We start from the raw sequence: 23,299 nt of genomic DNA on the forward strand, positions 1-23,299 counted from the left end.
TCATTGCGTGACGGCGCGAACACATTGTAGTATCATGCCGAACATCAACCCACGATTCACCTCTTCGATCTGCAGGCAATCGAAGATCTTCCCCATAGCTTCACCAGTAGCAGCTTGACCCATCACCCCAGTCAGGGCGGTGGGAACGCCTCTTTCGACTAGCAGTTTCCTAGCCTTGATTCGTAATCTTTCCTTCTCCTCCATCGACATCTCCGCTGGCCAGGCCTTTAGTTCTTCTTCTGTAGGCATAGTATTTTCCCGCAATTTTAGTAGATGAGCGGCCATGCCGGAATCAGAGGCATTAGACGCGATAACCGAATCTTGGATAAGGGACTGAATAGAGGATAACGACGGATTCCCAGGCCGTAGGAGGAACGTCTTCGCTGCGTTGAGCAACGTCCTTCGGAACTTCCATGCTGACGAAAGGGTGTAAAGCTCGCTGATCACAGCGAACAGAAGTTCTACAGCCACTCGGGTTTCTGCTTCGGTAACTGGTGTAGGCTCTTTACGAATTTTTCGAGGCGTCTGATTTACCTGCACGGAGGACCTTCGAGCTGCGGAAAGCGATGGCCGCCCTGGGGATTGTTGGGATGGTGCTGTGCTCGTAGACGTCCGACCGACCGAAGCAATACTCTCCTTGTGTGCATGAGAGATATGAGAATCCGAGCCCTGAGTTCCATAGTTCTCATCAATGGCACTAGGCGGAGGAGGTAATTTGAGTTCATCAATGAAAAGCTGTGTAGGGGACGAGATCGGGGTTCCTTTCCTTGACGGGGCTCTACTGGGGTCGCGACTGTGAACAGCGCTCCTTCGGCCACTCATGGATGACCTTGAAGATGTTGGGTACGGAGCGTCACGCTCCTCGTTGTCTTCCGCAATCGAATTGTAGCTTGGTCTGCGTTCCATTGGTGGGAGCTTTGATGGTTGTGTCTGAACAACTGGTACCGCTCGTAAACTATCCTCACTCATCCTTCCCCTTCGACTACTTGTAGTCGAATTTATACTATCAATTCGCGGGAGGGTGGATGTCGACGCTCGACCGGCAGAGTGCGTGGATACATTGGACGAGCTTCCGTTTGCTTTCTTCTGGCCGAGATTTCCAATATTCGAAAAGACTCCGGTTATTCCACCTCCAATTACTTTGCCACCTTCCGCCACACCTTTGGGCGCACTGGTCAGTACGTCTAGCATGCCTTTCCCCATTGTCTCGAAGGCGGAGGGAGTAGGCCAACCGATACCAGGAAAGCCATTCTTCGAACCAGAGCCTGACATTGACTGCCCTTGATCTTTTTCTAGAAATCTCTTCATGCCCTCGCTCTCCGCGAGCGATTGATGCCAACAGGCTTCTCGTAGATATCTCTCGAGCTCGCCCCGTAGAGAAGACTTTGTGTGTTCTTTCCAATTGGGAAGCAAATTATGTTGCTCGGTAAATGCTGCTACTCCAGAAATCTGCGCAATCCGCCGTAAAACTTCGTGCAAAGTCTCAAAATCCGGATATCTGCGTACAATCATCCAACCAGGATGGTCAGAGGAGGCAGGCTCAATCTGAATTAGATAGTCCCCATTTGGTTTGTTACGAATTTTCCCTTTGTCGTTCGCTGTTGAGTCATCGTGAATTACAATATTGGCATTTTGAAGTGTGAGAGCAATCGTCTTTCTTCGAGGACGGGGCGGTTCTTCCTGAAGTGCAGAAACTTGCGCTGGTGGTACAATCTGATCAAAGCTGGTGAAAGGGGCTGCATCCCGAGGTGGCTGAGGTGGAGCACTTGTTGAGGAGTTTGGAGACACCGGGGACTCAACAGAGCTGCTGCGATCTTGTACAAGACTTGGGCTTGAACTGGAAGAGTCTTGTTGCGAGACATCGCTGATCGACGCGGCTATACTCGGAGCTGAACCGAGAGGGTTCCGTTCAACTGCCGTTTCCAACGGTTTAGGGACATCATCAACCGAAGTTCCAGTAGCAGGGCCATTCTTTGCCTCTTCCTCGGCTATTAGCTGAGATAGTCTTTTCGCCTCTTCCATTGCCTCTTCCATAGCTTCCTCGGCTTTGCTCAAACGTTTCTTGTGTCCTTTCGATTCTTGCGCTCGGATTTCTCGCGGCGATTGTGGTGATTTGGGCGCCTTGGCTAGGCCCACATTACCCACGTTTCCATCTATATCATTAAACGGACTGCTTAGATCCGTGGCATTTCCCATTCCTGCATCTATTGCCTGATTGAAATCCGGTTCGCCATCTTCCAATAGATAGACAATCCAACCATTGATCCATTCCGGCTTGGACCAACTCTTCAGGGTCATATCTAGCATAACTCCAGCCAGAATCTCTCTTAGGAAAACCCGCGCAGGATCGCAGTTGTATACTGGCTTCTCTAAGAAATTTTGGAGTACATCATCTGCAACCATCTTAAACTTCTTCATATGTTGCTTCTCGTTCAGGACATTGGCCAGATTCGAGTCGGGATTTGCAGATAAGTATGCGTAAACTGCTTCAGCGGCGGGTACATTGGTACCTTGCGTTGATGAAAGTGCGCTCGAGAGTTCGCTAAGAAAGACTATAACGATCGAGGAGGAATTCGTGAGGAAGTCGAGAAAAGTATCCGCAGGCCGCTTTCGGGACAGGTGATTCGCGATTGAAAGAATGAATCTCGTCAGAGTCTGACGGGACACTGCTGGGAAGGACTGGTCGCTTGGAAGTATGGGATTATACCACCACTTCACATAGTTTTGGATTACGGCTTCGACGAGCTCATTGAGAGCGGCCGCAGTTTCTGGCCGGAATCCTTCGAACGTAGCCCCGACGATACTATTATCGTCCTCCTCCTCCTGGGCTTCGATCTTCACAGTTCTCCATTCCAGAACCCGCGTTATCACGTCCAGAGATTTTTCTCTCCGAGCATTTTCTAAAATGCCGGGCGCATCGGACTGGCCCTCCCACGTTGCATGCAAGACCACGCCTCCCAATGCGCCTATGAGTACTAAACCCAGTTTCCCAAGAATAAGATATGTAGATGCTGCCAATCCAACAGCAATTGCGCCGATCGTCTCTACCGAAGCTGTGGAGAGGAAACGTAACGCCCGTGTCACCAGGTCTTCTGGCCCCGTCGGACTGTCCTTCGACGTGTTTGCGCCCTTTGCGTCCGTAGGGGCGCTCTCCAGGGCATCAATAAGCCCATCGCTGGATTTCGAGTCTCCTCCTGTTCCGTTCATCGCGCTCGACTGGGCGGCTGTCGCATGCTGAAGATGACAGAGCGATCTCCTGAATCTTTGTTGGAATACGAGTGTCAGCGGGAGTCTCCCATAGGAGGGAATGGATTCTAGCCAGGCACGTACGGAAGCGGATGGATAAAGCCGACGGAACAAGCAATTGTTTCTTGTCAAAGGTGTTTGCCACAATTATTATTCATAGTCTAATTGTGTGTAGCAAGTTAAGATTCAGCTCAGTTATCAAGGAATGCTTACGACGTTGAACGCCGACTTGTTTTAAAATAGAATTAAGCATCCACACCGCAGCCTGTACAGTAGCTGTTTAGGGTTTAGTCAGCGGTCCGCCTTTAAGTGGTTGAATTATCCTGGCGATCCCTGCGCAATCCCGCGCGCAGGTCGCGTTTCCCCGTCAGGTCAGCTCAAGCACCTCGCGAGTTTATCAAACGTCGACCTTGGAGAACAACATATCCGACTCATAGAACTATTGAAATTGAAACATCCATCACCCTCTCGACTTAATAAACACTTTTGAAAATGCCGAAACGCGGGATCAAGGATGTTGAAAGCTATGAGTCCGACGGAGGGTTTGTTGCAAACGACTCCGACGAAGCACCCAAGAGCAAGAAGACGAAGAAAGCATCGTCAGATGCGACCAAAGGCAAGAGCGGTGCCTCAGATAGCAGCTTTTTCGAAGTGAGTTGAAGTGGCTTTTTAACCAAAACGCCCATCTCATCCACTTTGCGACCACTAATGCGAATCCTTAGTTGTCATCTGGCCGAACACCGCGGAGAGTCGAAATCACTGACTTTAAGGGCATGAAGCTGGTGAACATCCGGGAATTTTACGAGAAGGATGGCCAGTACTTGCCAGGCAAGAAGGTTAGACATTGCATCACCAATCGATTGTGATGATCAATTGCTGATTTGCTCATAGGGCATCTCCTTAACCATCGAACAATACAAAGCGCTCCTTCAAGTGATTCCGGATATCAACGCGAGTCTGAAATCGATGGGTGTGGAGGTCGAAGCATCAACGGCAATGGAGGAGGACCATTCCGAGGTAGAAGCGTTGCCACGGACGAGAGTGAAGCCGAAGAAGGAGACGAAGTCAAATATTGACGCGACTAGCGACGAGGACGATGAATGAGGACCAGGAATTATTATCTTCACATGACTATAATGCTCCATGTATTTCTCCGACGCCAGAGAGAGTTGCTACACGCTATCGGAATTCGGCCTGTTGGTGGAAGAGGTCCCAGGTCATGGGTCGCAGGGCTTTGATTCGAGGGAATGGTTGGACATCTGCAAGCATGTTGGTAGAAACTAGGTTGCAACATAAGGGTTCTCCTAATAGCAAAAGGTAGGCACCAGCTATTGCTCGGTGACAGGCAGTTCGTGCTTGCTCAAGTAGATGGGGCCGAGGCTGTGGTTTGGACGGCGAAATGATATGTCAAGTTGTTGGAGAATCAGATTAATAGATAAGAAGGGCAGAAACAGTAAATACAATACTTAACAAGTCTGTTCATAAGTCACGTAGATGGATTTCCAAAAGCAAATGATAGGGTCCTCATTTTCCTCTTTCTCGTTGTACAATAGATGCCACTGCCCTGTACAATACTTCATACAGCGGGACCCGTACTATTTTGGCATATGAATACGAAGTAGACAAAGAATGAATCCACTTACATTTTATAATTCCAGTCTAGTGAGTTACCCTATAGGGAAGTCTACTCGCCAGCGTTGGGGAGGGCATCGCGCCTCCGCTAACCATCGTCTATTCCGGCAAATGCGCAGCAGGCAAGTAGAGCTGGTTTTAGGGTTGATGTTGATCCTGACCCCATGGCGACCAGGGATACCAAACACACCGCACCGAGAATGAATCGTGAGGGTGTTGATCCAGCCTCTCCAATTCCCGTCCATTCCAGCCAAGCACGGGCAAATGGCGGTCACACTGCAGCAATGATGCATCACATAATGTCGGCACACCACAGCAAGTATAATAATAAGAAATAAAAACTGCCTCCTGAGACGCAGGGGAAAAGGGGGAAGAACACGTTACTGATTTACAAAAGTAAAAAGGTCCGATCACGCGTTGTCCTCGTACTATCAGTCGAAACGCTGCAGGAGGATATAGCGGTGTACTACTTCGTACGTGTCTCAATTCTAGACGAACAGGTGGGGGATGCGCGATGCAGAGGCTGGGAAAAAAATCGTTGAGCTCAGCTGCATTAGCCTCGAGCTCCGGCGATATAATATGCAGCTTATGAAGATGTGATGAGTTCATAAGACATCGAGGATTGGTTGAGTGTGGAGAGTAGAATAACGGTTTTTTCGTTGGGTTAGGTTTGCTTCGTGCAGGACTTGTTATCAGGGACGTTGTAGATGGGGTGGGATGGGATGCGACGGATTCCCGGCACCTCTTCGTATCTTGGAGTCCTATCTGTGTATCTGTCTATCAGGCTACATACCTATCGATCGTCAGGTGCATCGGTGTATCAGTGTATCGGACCCGGCGGTAGAGTATCGCTCTGCAGCATCATCCGATAGCCTGTCCGGATACCTGGAGTCCTGGACAGACATGTACCTAGCGTACAGTAGTGCCAGCCCCCTGATACGAACAATCAATACGGTAAGATTGCGATTAAGATTGAAGTAGTACGAAGCAGGCCGCCCCGCCGTCTAAAAAGCGGTCTAGAATGGGGCAGCGGGACTAATTTATTTCATTAGGGTGGTTCTACGAAGTAGTATTTGGTAGTGCAAGACTATTATGGTCCTTTTGAGCGGTACTCGCACTCCCGGACCCGGAGATCCTTTGAAGAAGTCCATATACTTCGTACTGTACGTAGTAACCGGGTACGAAGTAATAATAGGAACCCCTATTCACCGCGCCGAGATCCGAGAAAAACTACCCAGGCATTTTTCTCCTTCTGATGTCAACCGAACACACCCTGTCCACCAACAAGTCGAAATTGTGTGTTTATGCATCTAGAAGAACCTGGGTCGGTGGTCAGCCCCTATAGCTGGCTCTGGCAGACTTTATCGACTTCCACAGGGGGATGGGATCCGGGACAGTGGAGCAGCCGCGGTGGGCGGGACAATCTTAGATCCCCTTGCACCCGGTGGCGGTGCGCCCTGGAAGGGAAATATTTTATACGAAGGGCGTGCAGAGCAGATGATGATTATTATTAGTATTATTGGTATTATTAGTATTACTATCAATGCATGTTGATGCTGGTGTTGGGCTACGGTACAATGTTGACTTTTCATTACTTGTTATTGTTATTGTTGTGTTGTTTGTTGTTGTTTGTTTTGGTGACGCGTTGTGATGTAATGATGTAAACAAACCAAAAGCACCATGTCGATCGATGGTTAACACACATAACTCTCTGGGTTGACTACCTTTTACTTGCCACCATGACCTTCTTATGTACCTTAGGTAGGCAACTGGACTCGGAGGTTTATAATCTGTTCTCCCATCGTCTCATGTTGCCGCATCTGCGCTGCACTCACTTGACTTACGGCTCAAAGTCGCCGCCGATCTGGGCGGCCGCCGGAGATGGTCTGTGGTGTGCGGTCTCACGCGCGTTCCGACGTGTTGATTGGCCACGGCTGCTGCCGACTAAACAAACAACGGCTCATCGTGACTGCTGTATACAGCCCCGTTCCTTGCATAATTGCATTGAAGCCGGAGAGTTAGTGAGACTATTGTAGCTCGAATTCGGCTTCTGAGATATGTAGGGTCCAATACTCCGGATTCCAGTATATCCTGACTTTGGTATCTAGTCGTAGGGTGATATCAAAGACCACGATTGCTATTGCTGTTGGTGCACTGCTGCTACCACAGGCTACGGAGCACTTTCTCCCCCCCCCCCCCCCCCCAGAAACCCCCAGGCAAGCGATCGTGCGTGGACCCGTGGAGGCGGAGACCGAGACAGAGCGCGTCCAGAGTAAACACACCAAGAAACGCCACGCACATCGTGGTGGAGAAGCCCGTGTTCCTCTGCTCCTCTGCTCCTCTCGCTCACACACACCACATCGTCTACTCTTCCTCTCTCTCTTAGACTTTCTCTCAAACACTCTCTCCACCTCCACATCACCCATTCCTCTCTCGACCCAGCATCTGCATCTGCATCGCCGCCTGCAATTGCATCCCCATCGCCCACTGTGCTCGACGCTGGCGCGCGCACTCCCACACGACACTCGATACTTGATACTCGACAGCAAACCCGGCGTTGGGCGTAGTGCAGTGCAGTCCCCGAGCTGTGTTGCGCGCTGTTGTGGATGGAGTTCCCAGTTTGAAATTTACGCCTCCGGTGTCATGATTACCTCGCCGTGACATCTACGAACATTCCTGCTCCTGCTTACGAAGTATCGAGTTCCAACATCCCGCTGTGCTGTGTCTCTCCCGCTTTCTCCGAAGCATTCCTCGACTCAATACGCTGGACAGTTGGTTTTGGTCGCCCACGCCCGCCTCTGCCATTCGTTCACGGAGGATATTGCTCTTGACCGGCGCAATCAGTAAAAACAACTGCGTGCAAGCGCATAAAAGACTATCTCTCGTCCTTTCGCGACCTCTATCTCTATGCCCATGTGAAAGATAGCACGCCGATCTCATCTCGAAAGAGAAGAAATCTCTTTGCCCGCGGACACGTCTCTCTGAGTCGCGGTTTCAGTCTCAGATAACATATCTTAGACAAAGCATAATCTGCATTCCGATACCATATCATGTCGTACTCCACCGGCGGTGGTGGCACGCTGACGCTTCCATCTCCGACACATGTCCATCATGTTGACGTGACTTCGGCGGTACGATCTCTCAGGCGCTCCCTCTCGCGCTCTCCATCCAAGTTCAACCTTGTTACGAAATCACCAAGCTCGTCTCCAAAATCACCACTCTCGCCCTCACCACGATCGCCTTCCAAACGCGCAAGTACCGGTTCGCACCTCAGCTTTTTCACCAGCGCTTCCAGCAACAGCCCATATACGCCTTCACCTCTCGCTGTTCCTTTCCCAGCCGTCCCTTTCCCACCGAGCGCAAAACTCGCGCTGCGCTCCTCTGGCCGCTCAAAAGCCGCGTCTCCTCGACCTTCTTCGCGCACTCGAACTTCGCCAAAGAGTCCGATGAGACGCGTTTTGAGTAACTCGTCGGACAGCGGAAACGCCGCCTCGCCAACCTTGTCATCCTGGGTTACGACCGGACAGGAGAACAGCAGAAGCACGAGTCCTGCGGAGCGCAAGAACCTAGAGAAGCCCTCGAGAATGTCTCTGAATCTGGACGCGACTGCGCCGATAAACCACGCGCTTTCGAGACTGGGCGACGGTTCCAGCGACAGCCCACTTGGCCCATCGACCTCGAGCCCGCTAAAGCGCAGTGATACGATCATGAATCTCGATCAGGCGAGCCTTGGTAGCCCGGTCGCCAAACGGAGGAGCTTGCACGGCTCGGCCAGCTTTGGCCATGACTTCAATGTCTTCGATCACGGCCCGACATCTGCGGCGCAGTTTGATATTCACGACGAGTCGAATCACGAGTACGAACTATCAGCGGCGTCTTTGGCGCCCGAAAACGCATCTCTGACGTCGATGCCTCGAAGATCCTCTTCTTTGCGCAAATCCACTCTACAGCAGCGACATGGGGAGAAAACCTCGTGGGGACGGAGACATGCGGCCCAGGTGCTGGCAGCCCAGCAACTTGCGGCACAGAGTGGCTCAGAAGTCTCAACACCAAATCCAGTCAAGAATCGACCTCGGCTTTCCCTGGATCAATTCATGCCGCCTATGGCCCGGGACAGTCCCTTCTCATCGCAAGGCAGCCTCCCACATCCATCGATGCATGTGGTGAATCCGCCAACCCATCAGCCACACCCATTGTCACGGACCATGACGACCTCCTCATCTAACTCAAGCATGGTTGATGAGTCCCCCACACATGTTCCCGTTCACTTTGGTGAGCACCCTAGGCCCAAGCTAGACTTCTCAAAATCATTGCCTGTGGGGTCATTAAATCCATTCGCCCCGAAGGCGTCCAGAGGAGAGGAGTCAGGTTCATTCTCAACTCCTCAGAATTACAAGTCTGTCAAGCCATTACCAGCTGCTTTCATGTCGACAGGCCTCGTTTCCAAGGTCAACCGAAACCCGGAAGACGAGCCAACTCGTGGGCTGGGCAAGGGAATTGTACCCGACACTCCCTGCAAGAAACAGGTCAATATCTTTGCTACGTATCCTCCAAATATTCCTGGCAGCGCGGCCTCAAAGGGAAGGCATATTCGACCCTCTTTTGGGAACCCATCTACTCCATTCAACCCTCATGGGGCTCCTGGAAACTCCAGCATATTTGGCAAAGGCTCTGGGGTGTTCGGCGGGCCGTATAGCAGAAATAGTTTAAGCAGGCGGGGCAGCTTCCTCAGCAATGATGGGGATGATAACGGTGGCTCGCCTGACGCCAAGGGGGAGGATCGAAGCAGTTCTGACTTTGACTTCCCCCCAACCCCCACCAAACAAGCTCTTGTTCCTGGCTTGACGCCACAGCCAGGTGATGGTAGCCCAAGCAGTCACCGTAGCATCTCAGTGTCAGCATCCGCTTCAGGCTACGGACTCGCCCGGAAACTCGTAAGAACGAGGAGTAAGTTAAGCCTTTTTACAACCCCAATCGAGAAAGAGGATGATCACAGCGATACGGAGATGGACATGGATGACTCTCCAACGCCGATGGATTCCAAGCGTGACTCAAAAATATTCATGTCCATGCCGTTATCTAGCATCTCCCTCCCAACCCGGCGTCCAACTCCAATACATTCTCCAACGCCATTGAAGGCTAAATCTCTTACTATTTCATTCCTCGCCCCGAGAAGACCAGGGTTTGCTAAAATTAGTCACGTGGCTCCAGCGAGTTCGTTGGAGCGTATAGGTTTCGTCGATCGATTATCACCCAGCACCCCCAAGGACAGCTTACTCCCTCCTGACCCCAGCGGCCTCTCCATCTCGAACCCCAAAAATGGACAAATTCAGAAGTCAGCCAGAGCTAGCAGTGCCTCGATGTTTCCCCCAGCGACTCCCACAACTGGGCGGGAATCCTTCCTGCCTATCTGCGACAGGAGACTCAGCATGACTCCCCTCGGCAACCTCTCCACTGCAACGGAAATGGACAAGTCACTCGCATCGAGATTCGAAAAAGCCGAGTTGATCGGAACTGGAGAATTCTCTCATGTATATCGAGTCACCCAACCTGCCCCTCGGATTCTTCGAGCCAGTCAATCAGTCTATTTTGGTGCATCTAGATCGCCATTTCAAGGTAGATCCCCTCAAACACCCATGCCCGAACGGGTTTTCGCCGTAAAGAAATCACGACAGCCCTACCAAGGCACCAGGGACCGCGAAAGGAAGCTACAGGAAGTCAGTGTGCTTAAATCACTAGGACAGACTGATCACGTGGTTCATCTTATCGACAGCTGGGAGGACAATAGTTATCTATACATTCAAACCGAATTCTGCGAAGAAGGAGGTCTTGATATGTTCCTGTCGCAAGTCGGCCGGAAGGGAAGGTTAGATGATTTCCGCATCTGGAAGATCGTGCTTGAGCTTGGTTTGGTAAGTGATCTACATGTGCCAAATGTTACTCAAAGTCAACATTACTAATTAAAATCCAGGGCTTGCGACACATTCATGATTCCGGATTCATTCACTTGGATCTGAAACCAGCCAATATTCTAATCACATTTGAAGGTGTCCTCAAGATCGCAGACTTTGGTATGGCTGCTACCTGGCCTGCTCAACCAGGGATCGAAGGAGAGGGTGATCGCGAGTACATCGGCCCCGAAATCCTCTTGGGACAGTATGACAAACCGGCCGATATCTTTGCCTTGGGTCTCATAATGCTCGAGATTGCCGGCAACGTCCAACTACCCGATAACGGCCCGACCTGGCAACGCCTTCGCTCTGGTGACATGAGTGACGTTCCCAGCCTCACCTTCAGCAATGGCAGTGCAATCTTGCGTGATGCCACGGGGATACCGATTCAAGATAGCGACAACAGCATGGGATTTTCCTCCAGTGACGACGAGATCGAGGCAAACTTTGGGTCGCCAACTATGATCAGTCGTAAGCGCAATTGCGACACATCAGTCAAGTCACTGTCTCATGATGCTGGAAATCTTTTCGGCTCTGGAAGAAGGGGCGAACTTCACCAACCCCCGCAATTCATGACTGACATGTATCATGACCATGCTCTCGATAGACTTGTTCGATGCATGATCCTGCCAAATCCCCAAGATCGCCCCACGGTTCACCAGGTCCTAGAGTCCCAAGGCGTTCAATGGGTCGCATCCCGCCGTCGTGCTGGTGCGACCGTATTCGAAGGCAACTGGGGACCAGCCGACGATGTGCTGGTGGATGATGCCGAGATGATGGACGTTTGATTACTATCCCAGGATCTTTACTTGGGACACTCGCTATTAGACCATCTACCATGAATCGCTCACTCCTGGATAGGACTGGACGAGGGTTGGATGACCTCTGATTTGAATTTGAGGAAGGCGTTAGGGCGTTGGCAGGGATAACAGGCCATTCGACACCGATCAACGAAACGAAAAAACGATATCAGGACCGAACTGTTGCATTTGCACTTTACATAATCTTCGAAACGAGCTCACACAGTGTTTTACGCATTCACGAAGCCATGGCTACGAACTATCATGATAAACTTAGTTGCGAAAATTGGACGAGTAATGGTCATGTTGCGTTTTGCAGTTTACAGATTTGCTTATTTTGAAGGAAATGGTTTTGGGGTTTTGTGTTTTGTAGGGGTGGCCGGATGGATGGATTGTTTTAGCTATTATGTGTGCTATAGCTTAACCACATTGTTTTGGTTGCTTTGTATTAGCTAGGTATGTTAGAAAAAGCTTGCGACCATGGCATGGATCGCTTGATGGGTTTAGATGTACATACAACCGGATGATGCACCCATCACAAGAATAATCCCATGTTGATTTGAATGTGATCGCCTTAATTGCTGGTGCGTAGTGAATGACTTTGTGACATTTAGCATAGATTCAACCATACATGTAGTTTATTTTACTTTCTAGATAATCCTGGCTATCAAAAACCCAGGCTATGAATTGTCCGAGGGACCAGCTAGTCCATTAACTAATCCCTAAATCACTAGCCAGGGAAACGTCAATATACCGTACCAACAGCCCGCAAGGAGTGCATTACACTTGCACCGCCTCGCTACGAACAAATCGATATTCTAAAGGCAACGCCGAGGATAGAGTATAAATAGCTCCAGAGGCCGAGAAAGCGGTTCCTAAAACTCACCCACCTCAAGAGGCTTCTTGATCTTCTCACCTCTCCTTGCTATAAGAGGGCAACAATACCAGCGCGACTCTTTTACAAATAACCCCTACAAGTATTTAAACTCGTTAACACAAGTCAATCTCATCCTGTATTTCCTCCCAAGTTCCTAACAAGCCCCTCTTCTCTGCACAAACTTCCGCGGTCCTTCCATCTTCTCGGATATTGAACACAACATTATTTAATCTCATCTCCTCTGCGACAAAGCCGTGCCCCATATCACCCTCCTCGGTCCCCACAATCCACTCAGCAACCCTTGCTACCGCTCTCCCTGTATATATTCCCTCTCTCCCAACTTTTCTCAAGGCCCCAATCGCTCGCTTCCGCACTACACTATATCGACAATATCTCGCCACAAAATATAGCGGCTGTGCCATCGCAATATTGAGCGTGTAACATGGTCCATTTGAATTTGGCCAAGATTTGTTGTCCACATCGATCACGGCCTTAGCCATTACTGTTATCTGCTCGAATTCGGGGAGATAGACATCGTATATGAGCTGGGAAACCGAGAAGTGTGTTGAAATTCTGATCGAGGCAACGAGGTATTGGATGAGCAGGACTTGGGCGTGATCTTTGACATTTTGGGTAGTTGTTGAGGAGGAGAGGAAGGCATGAAACCTTTTGTGCCATTCTTGAAGAATGATTTGGATGGCGTGTTGTCTGGCGGTTATTAGGGCTGAGTGAGGATGCGATGGAGGAGTTGGCTTGGAAGGACAACTGTACTGGCGGAGGAAAGTATCCAGCGATGAAATAATGGAGTTGAGCGACCTCCGAGTTTCTACTAACGTATCGAAGTGTGACGGAAGAGTAGGAGTTGCATTTGAGCTACTGTGCAAGCCAACAAAAGGATACTGTTCAACACTTAGACGTGTAAATGCGTTGACAGCATCATCAAATTCGTCCACATCCGAGAAATGCAGCGTGCCCGGAGAGATAATCGCTCCCTCGAGGGCAAAGCTCTTCAAAATGCTAAATCCACTCCTGAAATGTAGTAGTGCACCGTGCTCATGGCCACGCAACACTTCAACAGCCAGAAAGACAAGGCTGCCTAGTAGCGCTAGCTTCCAATCCACACTCTGGGCCTTCAGCATCTCGGCTAACTCTCCTGTCGCTATTTCGTACCATTTTTTGCTATAGTGCAACATTACTACAGTAGAAGCTGATGATATGGGCAATAGCTGCGAGCGCCGCAAAGCCCCAATGGAGAGCACCGCGTGCAGCATGAAAGGCTCCGTATACGCTGCCCGCAGAATAAGCTGCTTCCATAAAGGTGGGTTGAAAGAGCGGGAGAACTCTTCGGTGCAGGAGACGCGAAAGTAGTCGAAGTGTAGAGCATCGTCGCTAGACATCGTCAAGGGAGTTAGATATGAGAGACACTCTTTTGAAGCAGATGATACAAGTGAAACCTGTACACCAGGCAAGTCCGCGACTGTACTTTTCAGGACTCGGCTTCTCGTAGACAGGAAATCGCAGATTCGATTAGTAGAGGTACACCGAACGCAAGCGGGCCTTTGTGCATCGCACTTTTTCCGTCGAATTCTAGACTAGTAAGTTCATGTTCCGGCAAGGGAACAGATTGCGGCTGATTCCGAATGGAAATGCTGGAGAAAAAACATAAGCTTTAACGAGGGTGGTAAGAGAGATATCCGTCTCTTTGGGGTCATGGTCCACTTAGATTTAACTGACTCACTTGCATGTTATGCAGCCAATTTGTACATTGGGACCTCGTTTTCGGCTTTGCTTTGTCCCTTGTGGCATACTGAATAATGGACACACCAACTAGACTGGAGGGGGTCGGTGGGCATTTATCCTTATGCTTTCAATCTCTCAATAACTAGCCTCCTAATTGTTAGTGGATATGCTGTGAAGCTGTTGACTTGGAATTGTGTTTGTGTAGGTTTGTGATGAGTGTACGGTAGGATGATGAAATCCAAAGGTGGATTACATTTGGCTAAGAAAACCCCCACAGTTGCTCCTCATTGGCCAGGGCGTAAACTGCATGAGCCTAGCCATATTCAGCGGTTCCTCACGGAGTACTTATTACAAAGACTTTAAATGTCGCGCTTCACGGTTCGAATAGGTACATAAAGCATAGACGGACCATGAAAGATTTTCACATTTCTTCCTGTCTATATGTCATCTCTCAGGTTCACACCTTTAAAAATCCGTCATGAGCAGACTCCTCACTGTCTTCGGTGCAACTGGCCAACAAGGAGGTTCGCTTATCAACTATGTTCTGAGTAACTCCGAACTCTCGAAAATCTATCGGCTTCGGGGTATTACTCGGGACATATTCAAGCCAGCTTCAGTTGCTCTGAAGAAAAGAGGAGTTGAGGTCATTCAGGCAAATCAGAATGAACCGTCCACGTTGGCCGCTGCTGTCGAGGGCTCATATGCTGTATTTGCAGTCACGAATTGTGAGTACAAAAAATACTAATTCATCCACTTTATCTAAATACATTCAGACTGGGAACAGGCATCCGCAGCTGTCGAAATTGCCCAAGGGAAAGCTATGGCTGACGCCTCGGTTGCTGTGGGAGTGACACTTCTCATTTGGTCCTCGCTTCCAAGCGTGACAGAAATGTCCAAAGGCGCAGTAACATTCGTGGAGCATTTTGATAGCAAAGCAGCCGTTGAGACTTACATTCGCGGCTTGCCAATTATAAAGGCGTTTTTCATGGCGGGGTGGTATATGCAGAACCATATCCATTTCATGCGACCGAAACCTGTAAGTTCCATCCTGTCCCACGACATACATGCAAGCGAAACTGATTATTGAATAGAGAGACGACGGAAGCTTTGTTCTAGCACAGACTTGGGGACCGGCGGCTCGAGTCCCAATGCTTGACATCACCGACACCGGAAAGTTCCTTGCTCCTATCCTCCTTGACCCGGCTAAATACGACGGCAAGGCATTTACTTGTGCCACTGACTTTTATACTCCCTTGGAGTTGGTCGATGGATGGACGAAGGTCACGGGGAAGAAGGTGCTGTATGAGCAGAGTGGACCGGCGGAAGCGAACAAAAATCTGACCGCTGAGATGCAGCATAAGTTGATGAAGAAACTCGCTGACAGTTCCTATTTTGGACCAACTGGGACGGCGGATTTGAAGTGGACGTTGGCGCAAATTAAAGAAGCTCCTACTCCGTGGGTAGAGTTTTTGAGGGCCAATGAGCCGTGGTTTAGTGATGTTAAAAGCTCCGCTTAGAATTAGGTCGACTCATTATCTAGTATTCTTCTATTCATCTTGAGGATAGCCGGATCATCCAATACCTTTCCGATCACCTCAAACCAATATATTATCATATCATAGATGTTATTCTCGTGGCGTTCCCAGGCCATCGCCCTCACCTGTCGTGGTTTGAGGGCTGGATGACGCTTCTGGAACTCTTGAGCCTTCTTTTCTTTCGAGCGCCGCCCATTACCTCTGTACCTTAACTGGAGATGAGGATGGGATTGGAACGACTGAGTGGCGGATTGGAACGACGGGAGGGGCAAGTCGACGCAGAACTGGACGCGTGACTGCTGTGGAAGCTTCTTTCCTAGAATAATGCTACACTGTGCCACATTTTCTCGTGATATATAGAAACCCGCAATAAAATACTACTAGGCTAGCGTGGCTATGCATACTAGGGGACTTGGCAGCCCCCCGGACCCCCCGCCGCAAGTGAATACAGCGAAGCTTTCTTCTCTCTCCCTCTTTGTTCTTCCTAGTATATTTCTAGCTAGTTAATATATACTTTCTAGTAGTATATAAACTTAAATTCTAGTATTTCTAGTAGTTAGAACTTTTATACTAGTATTAAAGTAAGTAATAATTATCTAAAGGATAATTAACTATTTAGTAATTATATAACGTGAAAATCCGAACCTTCCTGTCTCCTGATCCACCTTGGAAATGCTTGGTATGTTCTTACCTACCAAGCGCACGACATGCCATTGGTACGCATATAGGCATACTTGACTAGAATCGATGTTTGAAGATCACCTTGGGCGTCAACTGCGTGATCCAAACCTATTCTTCAGCAAGACGTTAAGCATCTAATCCTGCCCTCCCTTCGTCTCTCCTCAATGGTGTCTCCTCATCAATTCCTTCTTCTACATCCCCTCCTACAGCTTCCCCTCCGGCCTCAACATCGCCCACTCTCTCTTCTCGACCCATTATTTTCCACAACTCCTCCGCCTGCAACCTCCTCGCCTGCCTGTATCTCACGTATATCCCCGGGGAAAACGTCTTAAAGAGCCAATGCGCAATTGGTAGAAGCACAGTAGCACTCCAAATCAATATCGGCATAGTGACCTGGAGGGGGCTCACTAAAACATTATGCCAGTCGAGGGAGAGCAGACCCGCGATGATGAAGTACGAGTAGCCGTCAGCAAGGTCGAGGTCTTCCGTGTGCAGGGAGTTGAATTTTGAATATGCCGAATAAGAAGGAGACGAGGTAGAGGAAGAAGAAGGGCGTGCTGGGACAGAGCACACTGTAGGGTGTTATTGCCTGCATTCGGGACTATCAGTATGCTCTTCAAGGTGCTACGTGGCAAGGTCTTCCATACTCCTTGAGAGAAAAATTCTTCTTCTATTCGGCCCCTCTCTGTATACGTGACGTTTCTCGTGTTGAAGTCGCAATTCCTCAATACGTGCCAACCAAGTCGGAAATTCGTTACTTCATTCAAGGCTAGCTTCACGACGTCTTTCTCGCTCTCGGAATCTTTGAACAGAGTATCTGGCTTTGTAATCAAGCCCATTGTGCGTCTGCCATGCGGATCCACTGCTTTGACTCGCTTTAGCACTGCCTGGAGAGCACAGTCGTTCAACGCAGAGACTACTGCCAATATGATTGTCCTTGGACGGCGCATGTATGAGTGAACTAACTCAGATACCACTTCGTCTACATCTTCGTCATCCTCATTATCGTTCTTGGCATGGATCAAGCCGGGTAAATCAACGACTGTTAGGTGAGGTCGAGTTGGGCCGGAAATTTCAATGCGAAGTATGTCTGAAGAAACTCCGCTCCCAGGCTTGTCAAGCCCTAGAACAACTTTAGCGGATTCTATCAGTGCAGGTAATTCATCGAATGATTCCAGTGTGTACTGGAAATTGGCGAGTTCCTGGCTCTCCTTTTTAGACCTTTGTTGGCTAGGGACGATATTTACAACTGTCAGGAATAGGGGTCACATGCACCCACGTGCTGCACTATCAGTATATATATATACGGGTTTCCCCCGGGTTTCCCCTCCTAGATTAGAGCTTCCTATCGCACATGTATACTGCGGAATTGACTACCTTTGAGTCACAGCTGTTCTATCAACCCTACTATCTTTGACAACAACAACCGACTCCGTGGGACTTTTGCGAAGAACAAGCTCGGTGGCAAAGCGAGTACACAAGGTATCTTTGCGCGGAAATGGTATCCCCGAAATAGCCTCCAGGCAGGAGCTCTTTCCGCTGGATTGATCTCCACAAACAGCAATTTGTGGCAAGGACACATGGTCGCTGATACCGGAACGGCGGAGCTTGTCGATTTCATCAGGTAGACTCAGCTACTCTTCTGATCTGAGGGCAGGGAGTTTGGTGGTCTCAAAAGCACCTATTCTTCCCGATTTCAGGAGTTAAATTGCCTCTTCTTAATTAGTTTGTTGTGGAGGGTCGAGATTGAAAGATTGGGAACTGAAGTTTACTTGCCAATCATGGGCAGCCAGCGCATCATGCATAACAGCCACGCTGCGTTGCATCTTCGATTCACGACTATTAATTGACTGGGAATAGGGCCCGCACCAATACCTGGTTGATGTATGAGAACCTGAGGCACTAGCTCCCAATGCAGGTGCGAAGGTGTACGGCCGCTATTAAAATTAGAGAACTTTTCAGAACAATCCATCAAATCTGTGATAGTACAATATCCTTCTACATTATTTCAAAATCATCTCTTGAACACATGGCCTCTTTACTTCGGGCAATTCACGATTGTCTCTTCGGGACTGACTACAACGAGGTTAATATTAGCTCCGAAGAGAATGTCATAGCTGCAGATATCCTTAGAACACTCTTCAGCGCAGATCAAGGGGGTAAGCACCTCAAGAAAAGTGTGCAGGAGATTGTGGGAGAGCGTGGATGGACCGAAAATATCGCGAAGGCAATTCTAGGAGGGATCGAGAATGGCTTGAAGCAGGGTGTTCAGGTAGGCATGGCCATGAAAGAGGCATCTGAAAAGGCAATCGCCGAGGCAGCTGATTTCGCCCATGACCATCCATACTTTTGTGCATTAATCGCAATTGGGATCCTGGCCATCCTGATGCCATGGGTACTCGAGGTCTTGGGATTTGCTGAGCTTGGCCCTGTTGAAGGTGAGGTAGATACTTCTCAAATTGCAAAAATATATTAATTAAGCTTTCAGGATCGTTTGCTGCTTGGTGGCAATCAACCTATCGAGGATATGTCACACAGAAATCCTTATTCTCGTTCTTTCAGCGACTAGGCATGGTCTGGCGTCGATCAGTTGTGAAGGCTAGTTTATAGGAGATCATTTTGAACAAGATATCTCATACGCACGACCGCTTTGTTTCCTGCTCGACCCTCGTTCGATTAAGTCTTTGTCCTTTGATTTCACGTTAAACTTATCACCAGTCCAATATGAATCACCATCACCAGGTACTAGCAAAACCATGAGAGAATATTGTAAGAAGTGATCAGAAAAAGTTATAAGAATGATCGTAGTGCCAATGCTCTGGAAACGGATGACAGACAACGACTTAAGAGATATCATCTTCTTAAGCTATGGCCCTGCTGTACTCATTGCAGATTCAATAAATCTCATCATGCCATCCAAGTCCTTCTGCCTTTCAGGATCGTCTCTGTTCTGCGATAGCTGGCTCTCAATCTCCTTATTCCTTCTCCTGATATGTTGTGGAGCATATAGCTCGATCACACATGCCCTGGGATGGCCTTCAAATTGGTCTACGAATGTGTTTTTTGCTTGCTTGAAGGCGGCGTCTGAACCTCTTAATATAGCGTTTAGCTTGCCTCCGTGCTCCTGCGCTATTGCTGGGATCTTCTCCTCGAGTGCCTCTGCCAGTTCTTCTTTCTCAATCTTCTGTGCCACTATGCATCCTGCAGGAAACATTCCATGTGACTGGGAGGCTTGGTGACGGATATAACCGAAGTTGAGTTCTCTGTTGATTTTATTTGACCGGTGTTGCTCGAAGTAAGGCCAGGGACAAAGAGGATCCTCATATCCGTGTGCGCCCCTGTGGTGTCCACTGCCCAAATGTCTCCATTCTTAAGTGTGACTCTGTATAGATTGTGGAATAAGGAGCCTGGTGGGTCGATTTACTGTCCATTGGAAATGAGGGATATTCGGACCTTCTGGTTGATCAGACTGACGTTCACTTCTTCCACCTTGGAACAAAGCTCTGCCGAGTCAGCAAACTAGTATCAATTCCGGAGCTCTATAAAAATTTAGAATGCTTACCAGCCAAAAAATCTTTAGCAAAGCTATAAAGATACATCATAGCCTCCGTATAGCCCATGTACACCAAAACCGCACCGAACAGACCTTGATCGACCTCCAAACAAACAGGAAAAGGCTTTAAATATTGTTGGCCAGCAGTTACATCGAATTGAAATTGGTCAAGATATATAGTCGAGCTTTCAACGCGCACCGACTTGAACCGTAGAGGCGATGCATATAGGCGGATTTTGTACATAATGGCTTGGAGAAGCAGGGCGGCTGACGAAGAGCCTTGCTAGCTTGAAGCTTTCTACACTCTGCCTTATGTTCGTCCCAGGCAGCTCTTTGACATGTTAAACTACAGTAGTAGGTAGGCTTCAGACACTTTCGTCGTAAAGGAAATAGTTATATATAATTCTTCTATTATTACTTACAAGTCAATTATTATATCGACCTTTTTCGAGAGTTTTAGTCGTATTATAGAGTTTTGAAAATATCCTCTACTTAAATAGTATACCTCTAGCTAGCTGGCGTGAACTTTCCGGTGTTATATAAGCTTAAATTCTAGTATTTCTACTTTGTAGTAGTTAGAATCCCCTTGCTAGCGCTGAGGCAAGCGATGGCCGTCCAGGGGATAGGCTCGCTAGTGACGGGCGTAAGCGGGAATTGGCGGAGGTAAGAGACGGCCTGAGACGACGTGCGCTTCGTGCAAGATATAATATGAAATATATAATTCGTATACCTCCGTGTGATGATGATCCTCTCTATACCGAGTGGTACGGCCGAGAGGACCAGTTCATCCCTTCGCCATGGACAGAGAACCCCGTCGACGTCGCAGGCTCGCTCTCTCATGCCTGGAATGCCAGCGCCGCAAGGTCAAGTGCGACAGAAACAACCCTTGTGGTCGTTGCACCTCCTTTAAGAGCCAGTGTACATACAAGGCCAATGGTGATTTGCGGCAGCCTAGGAGTATGAGCTCGCCGTTAAGCCCGTCGACCAACGCACCTCCACCTTCAGTCCAAGTCGCGCAGTTCGAGACGAATAGACCGGCCGCCGAGGGTGCAAGGCATTCCTTTGAATTCCGGGCCAGGACCATAGCGCCGGATAGCTCTCCCAGTACCACTGGCCGCAGCATGACAGGACTACCCAGCCGCGCCCAAGCTACAGAGCAAGATATCCGGGAACTTATACAGCGGGTACAAAGGCTCGAAGAGTCGTCGGTATCCAGTCCTGTCAACGGTGTCCATAGGCCATCTGAGACCAACCGGGACATACCGGCTCGCCAGTCCGGGCTCGAGGAATCTCACATAATCTTTAAGAAGACCAGGGTTTCGGAATGGGGTAATTGGTTAGGTATGGCACCAGAGGTACAGTGAGCTCTGATTAACATTTCCTAACTTTCTTCTGACAATCTTGAAGTTCGCAAAGATCATCACTTGCTTCCAGGAGGCTACTGAGGGCAACTATAGCGGAACCTGGTTTCAAGACCCGGAAACAGGGCCTCTGGTCACCCAAGCCTGTAGTCTTATACAGAAATGCGGGGCCCTGATCAGAAGTATCAAGGCAGGACGACCTAGCCGGTCCCTTTATCCTGGGTTCAGCCCTGCGCCGCCGTCCCGTGAGGTGGCGGACATGATGGTGCCCCTATACTTTCGATCGTTCGAGTCGACGTACCGGATACTTCATGTACCTAGCTTCTGGGCAGAGTACCAGCGATATTGGGATAATCCAGACAGTGTAACAACCGGCCAGCGCCTCAAGATACTTCTCGTCATTGGGATTGGATCGAGTCTGCATGGACACGGAGACAGAGATGCAGAGTTCCGCAATATGGCTCATCAATGGGTGTGCGCTGCACAGACGTGGCTTTCCGGACCATTAGAAAAGGATCGCTTGGACATCACTGGGCTACAAGTCCACTGCTTGACCATCCTAGCCCGGTATATATTTTCCATCGGCGACGACCTGGTGTGGATGTCCATGGGCTCCCTCATCCACAGGGCCATGCATCTAGGCTTACACCGTGATCCCAAGCATCTTCCCGCAATGCCCGTTTTGCAAGCTGAGCTCCGCAGGAGGCTCTGGGCCACCATACTTGAGATGGTGGTGCAGGCATCCTTGGACTCTGAGATGCCGCCTAGACTCTCACTCGACGAGTTTGATACGGAGGCGCCTTCCAACAACAACGACCACGAGATGGATGAGTCGACCATAGTGCTAGAGCCTAACCCCAAGGGCACATATACCACGGCATCGATGCAGCTCATCCTGCTTGACTCGTTGCCCACTCGCCTTCGGATCGTCCAGCTTTTGAACGGATTGCATTCTGAACTTTCTTACGTGGATGTCCTCAAACTGAGCTCTGATATCGTCGACGCATGTCGGGCGTGTAGCACTTTCATAAAGGAGAACGAAGGTTCTGGCGTGACAGCGTTCCACCGGAATCTGCTTGACTTTATCGTGCGGAGGTTACTGATCCCACTACACGGCCCATTCGCCAGCAAAGCACGGGCAAACCCTCTGTTCTACTACTCCTACAAGATCAGTCTAGATACAGCCATAGCGCTCATCTCGCCCGAGCCAGATGAAGGCTTCTCCCATCTCATGGCTCTCGGCGGAGGTCTGTTGAGAGAAGGGATCAAGGATTCAGCCACCACAATCAGCCTTGAGCTCATTGCGCAAGCCGAGGCCCAGAGCCTCGACGGAACACTAGACCGCAACTCCCAGTACAGAGAGACTTTAAAGCAGGCCGTAAGGGACCGGATCTCGCTATCGGTAGTCCGGATCCGACACGGCGAGACCAATATCAAGATCCATGCATACCTAAGCATGATCGTGGCCCATGTCGAGGCAATAGAATCAGGATCTTCGTGTGAGCTCAAGATTGTACAGAGTGTGAGAGATAGCCTTGTCTTCTGTCACGGTCTGCTGGAGGAGCAAGCCAGCGCTGTTTCCTTGCCGTCTTCCAACGACATGGATATCGCAACAAGCCTTGATAGTGAGCAAGAAGGCTTTGCGTTCGACTTTGACCTAGGATTTTTTGGGCCGGATGTAGGCTTCCAATACTGAACCAATGTGCCAAGCATATCGAGTAATGATATTGCCGAGTAGACAGATAATGTATTGACGGCACCGTTACCTGATGGTTGGGGGATTGGGCGGATATGATCCTCTTAAAGAACTAGTCCCGTGGCCGCCCCCTTCTCCAATATCCACGCTCACCCCGCTATACCGGGGAAGGAGAAAAATGAACCACCGAGCTTATTTTGGTTTCGATGTCTTTGTGAAGAAATCCA

General features: G+C 49.4%; 9 protein-coding genes across 9 annotated transcripts; 5 read left to right on the forward strand and 4 right to left on the reverse strand.

The window, feature by feature from the left end:
• Positions 1-3,207, reverse strand: BP5553_04905 (Uncharacterized protein; the record flags this gene model as incomplete). Its single annotated transcript, XM_032013528.1, has 1 exon — positions 1-3,207. One exon carries the CDS (start codon positions 3,205-3,207, stop codon positions 1-3), a length of 3,207 nt encoding a protein of 1,068 aa, XP_031870128.1.
• Positions 3,208-3,738: 531 nt separating this feature from the next.
• BP5553_04906 (SsDNA-binding transcriptional regulator) lies at positions 3,739-4,350 on the forward strand (the record flags this gene model as incomplete). The annotated part of the gene is made up of 3 exons (XM_032013529.1): positions 3,739-3,897; positions 3,969-4,082; positions 4,138-4,350. 3 exons carry the CDS (start codon positions 3,739-3,741, stop codon positions 4,348-4,350), a joined length of 486 nt encoding a protein of 161 aa, XP_031870129.1.
• Positions 4,351-7,928: 3,578 nt separating this feature from the next.
• BP5553_04907 (Protein kinase-like (PK-like)) lies at positions 7,929-11,617 on the forward strand (the record flags this gene model as incomplete). Its single annotated transcript, XM_032013530.1, has 2 exons — positions 7,929-10,790; positions 10,850-11,617. The coding sequence occupies 2 exons, from the start codon at positions 7,929-7,931 to the stop codon at positions 11,615-11,617; spliced, it is 3,630 nt and encodes a 1,209-aa protein (XP_031870130.1).
• Positions 11,618-12,619: 1,002 nt separating this feature from the next.
• Positions 12,620-13,903, reverse strand: BP5553_04908 (uncharacterized protein; the record flags this gene model as incomplete). The annotated part of the gene is made up of 1 exon (XM_032013531.1): positions 12,620-13,903. The coding sequence occupies one exon, from the start codon at positions 13,901-13,903 to the stop codon at positions 12,620-12,622; it is 1,284 nt and encodes a 427-aa protein (XP_031870131.1).
• An 821-nt stretch (positions 13,904-14,724) lies between these two features.
• Positions 14,725-15,763, forward strand: BP5553_04909 (NmrA family transcriptional regulator; the record flags this gene model as incomplete). The annotated part of the gene is made up of 3 exons (XM_032013532.1): positions 14,725-14,971; positions 15,020-15,282; positions 15,338-15,763. 3 exons carry the CDS (start codon positions 14,725-14,727, stop codon positions 15,761-15,763), a joined length of 936 nt encoding a protein of 311 aa, XP_031870132.1.
• An 825-nt stretch (positions 15,764-16,588) lies between these two features.
• On the reverse strand, positions 16,589-18,288 carry BP5553_04910 (uncharacterized protein; the record flags this gene model as incomplete). The annotated part of the gene is made up of 4 exons (XM_032013533.1): positions 16,589-17,034; positions 17,202-17,692; positions 17,840-18,096; positions 18,235-18,288. The coding sequence occupies 4 exons, from the start codon at positions 18,286-18,288 to the stop codon at positions 16,589-16,591; spliced, it is 1,248 nt and encodes a 415-aa protein (XP_031870133.1).
• A 203-nt stretch (positions 18,289-18,491) lies between these two features.
• BP5553_04911 (Uncharacterized protein) lies at positions 18,492-19,072 on the forward strand (the record flags this gene model as incomplete). The annotated part of the gene is made up of 2 exons (XM_032013534.1): positions 18,492-18,900; positions 18,951-19,072. 2 exons carry the CDS (start codon positions 18,492-18,494, stop codon positions 19,070-19,072), a joined length of 531 nt encoding a protein of 176 aa, XP_031870134.1.
• Positions 19,073-19,328: 256 nt separating this feature from the next.
• On the reverse strand, positions 19,329-20,259 carry BP5553_04912 (uncharacterized protein; the record flags this gene model as incomplete). Its single annotated transcript, XM_032013535.1, has 3 exons — positions 19,329-19,812; positions 19,887-19,965; positions 20,025-20,259. 3 exons carry the CDS (start codon positions 20,257-20,259, stop codon positions 19,329-19,331), a joined length of 798 nt encoding a protein of 265 aa, XP_031870135.1.
• A 553-nt stretch (positions 20,260-20,812) lies between these two features.
• BP5553_04913 (Uncharacterized protein) lies at positions 20,813-23,072 on the forward strand (the record flags this gene model as incomplete). Its single annotated transcript, XM_032013536.1, has 2 exons — positions 20,813-21,370; positions 21,423-23,072. The coding sequence occupies 2 exons, from the start codon at positions 20,813-20,815 to the stop codon at positions 23,070-23,072; spliced, it is 2,208 nt and encodes a 735-aa protein (XP_031870136.1).
• Positions 23,073-23,299: the final 227 nt, after the last annotated feature.

Source organism: Venustampulla echinocandica (assembly GCF_003357145.1).
Source record: "Venustampulla echinocandica strain BP 5553 chromosome Unknown scaffold_2, whole genome shotgun sequence".
NCBI classification, from domain to species: Eukaryota; Fungi; Ascomycota; class Leotiomycetes; order Helotiales; family Pleuroascaceae; genus Venustampulla; species Venustampulla echinocandica.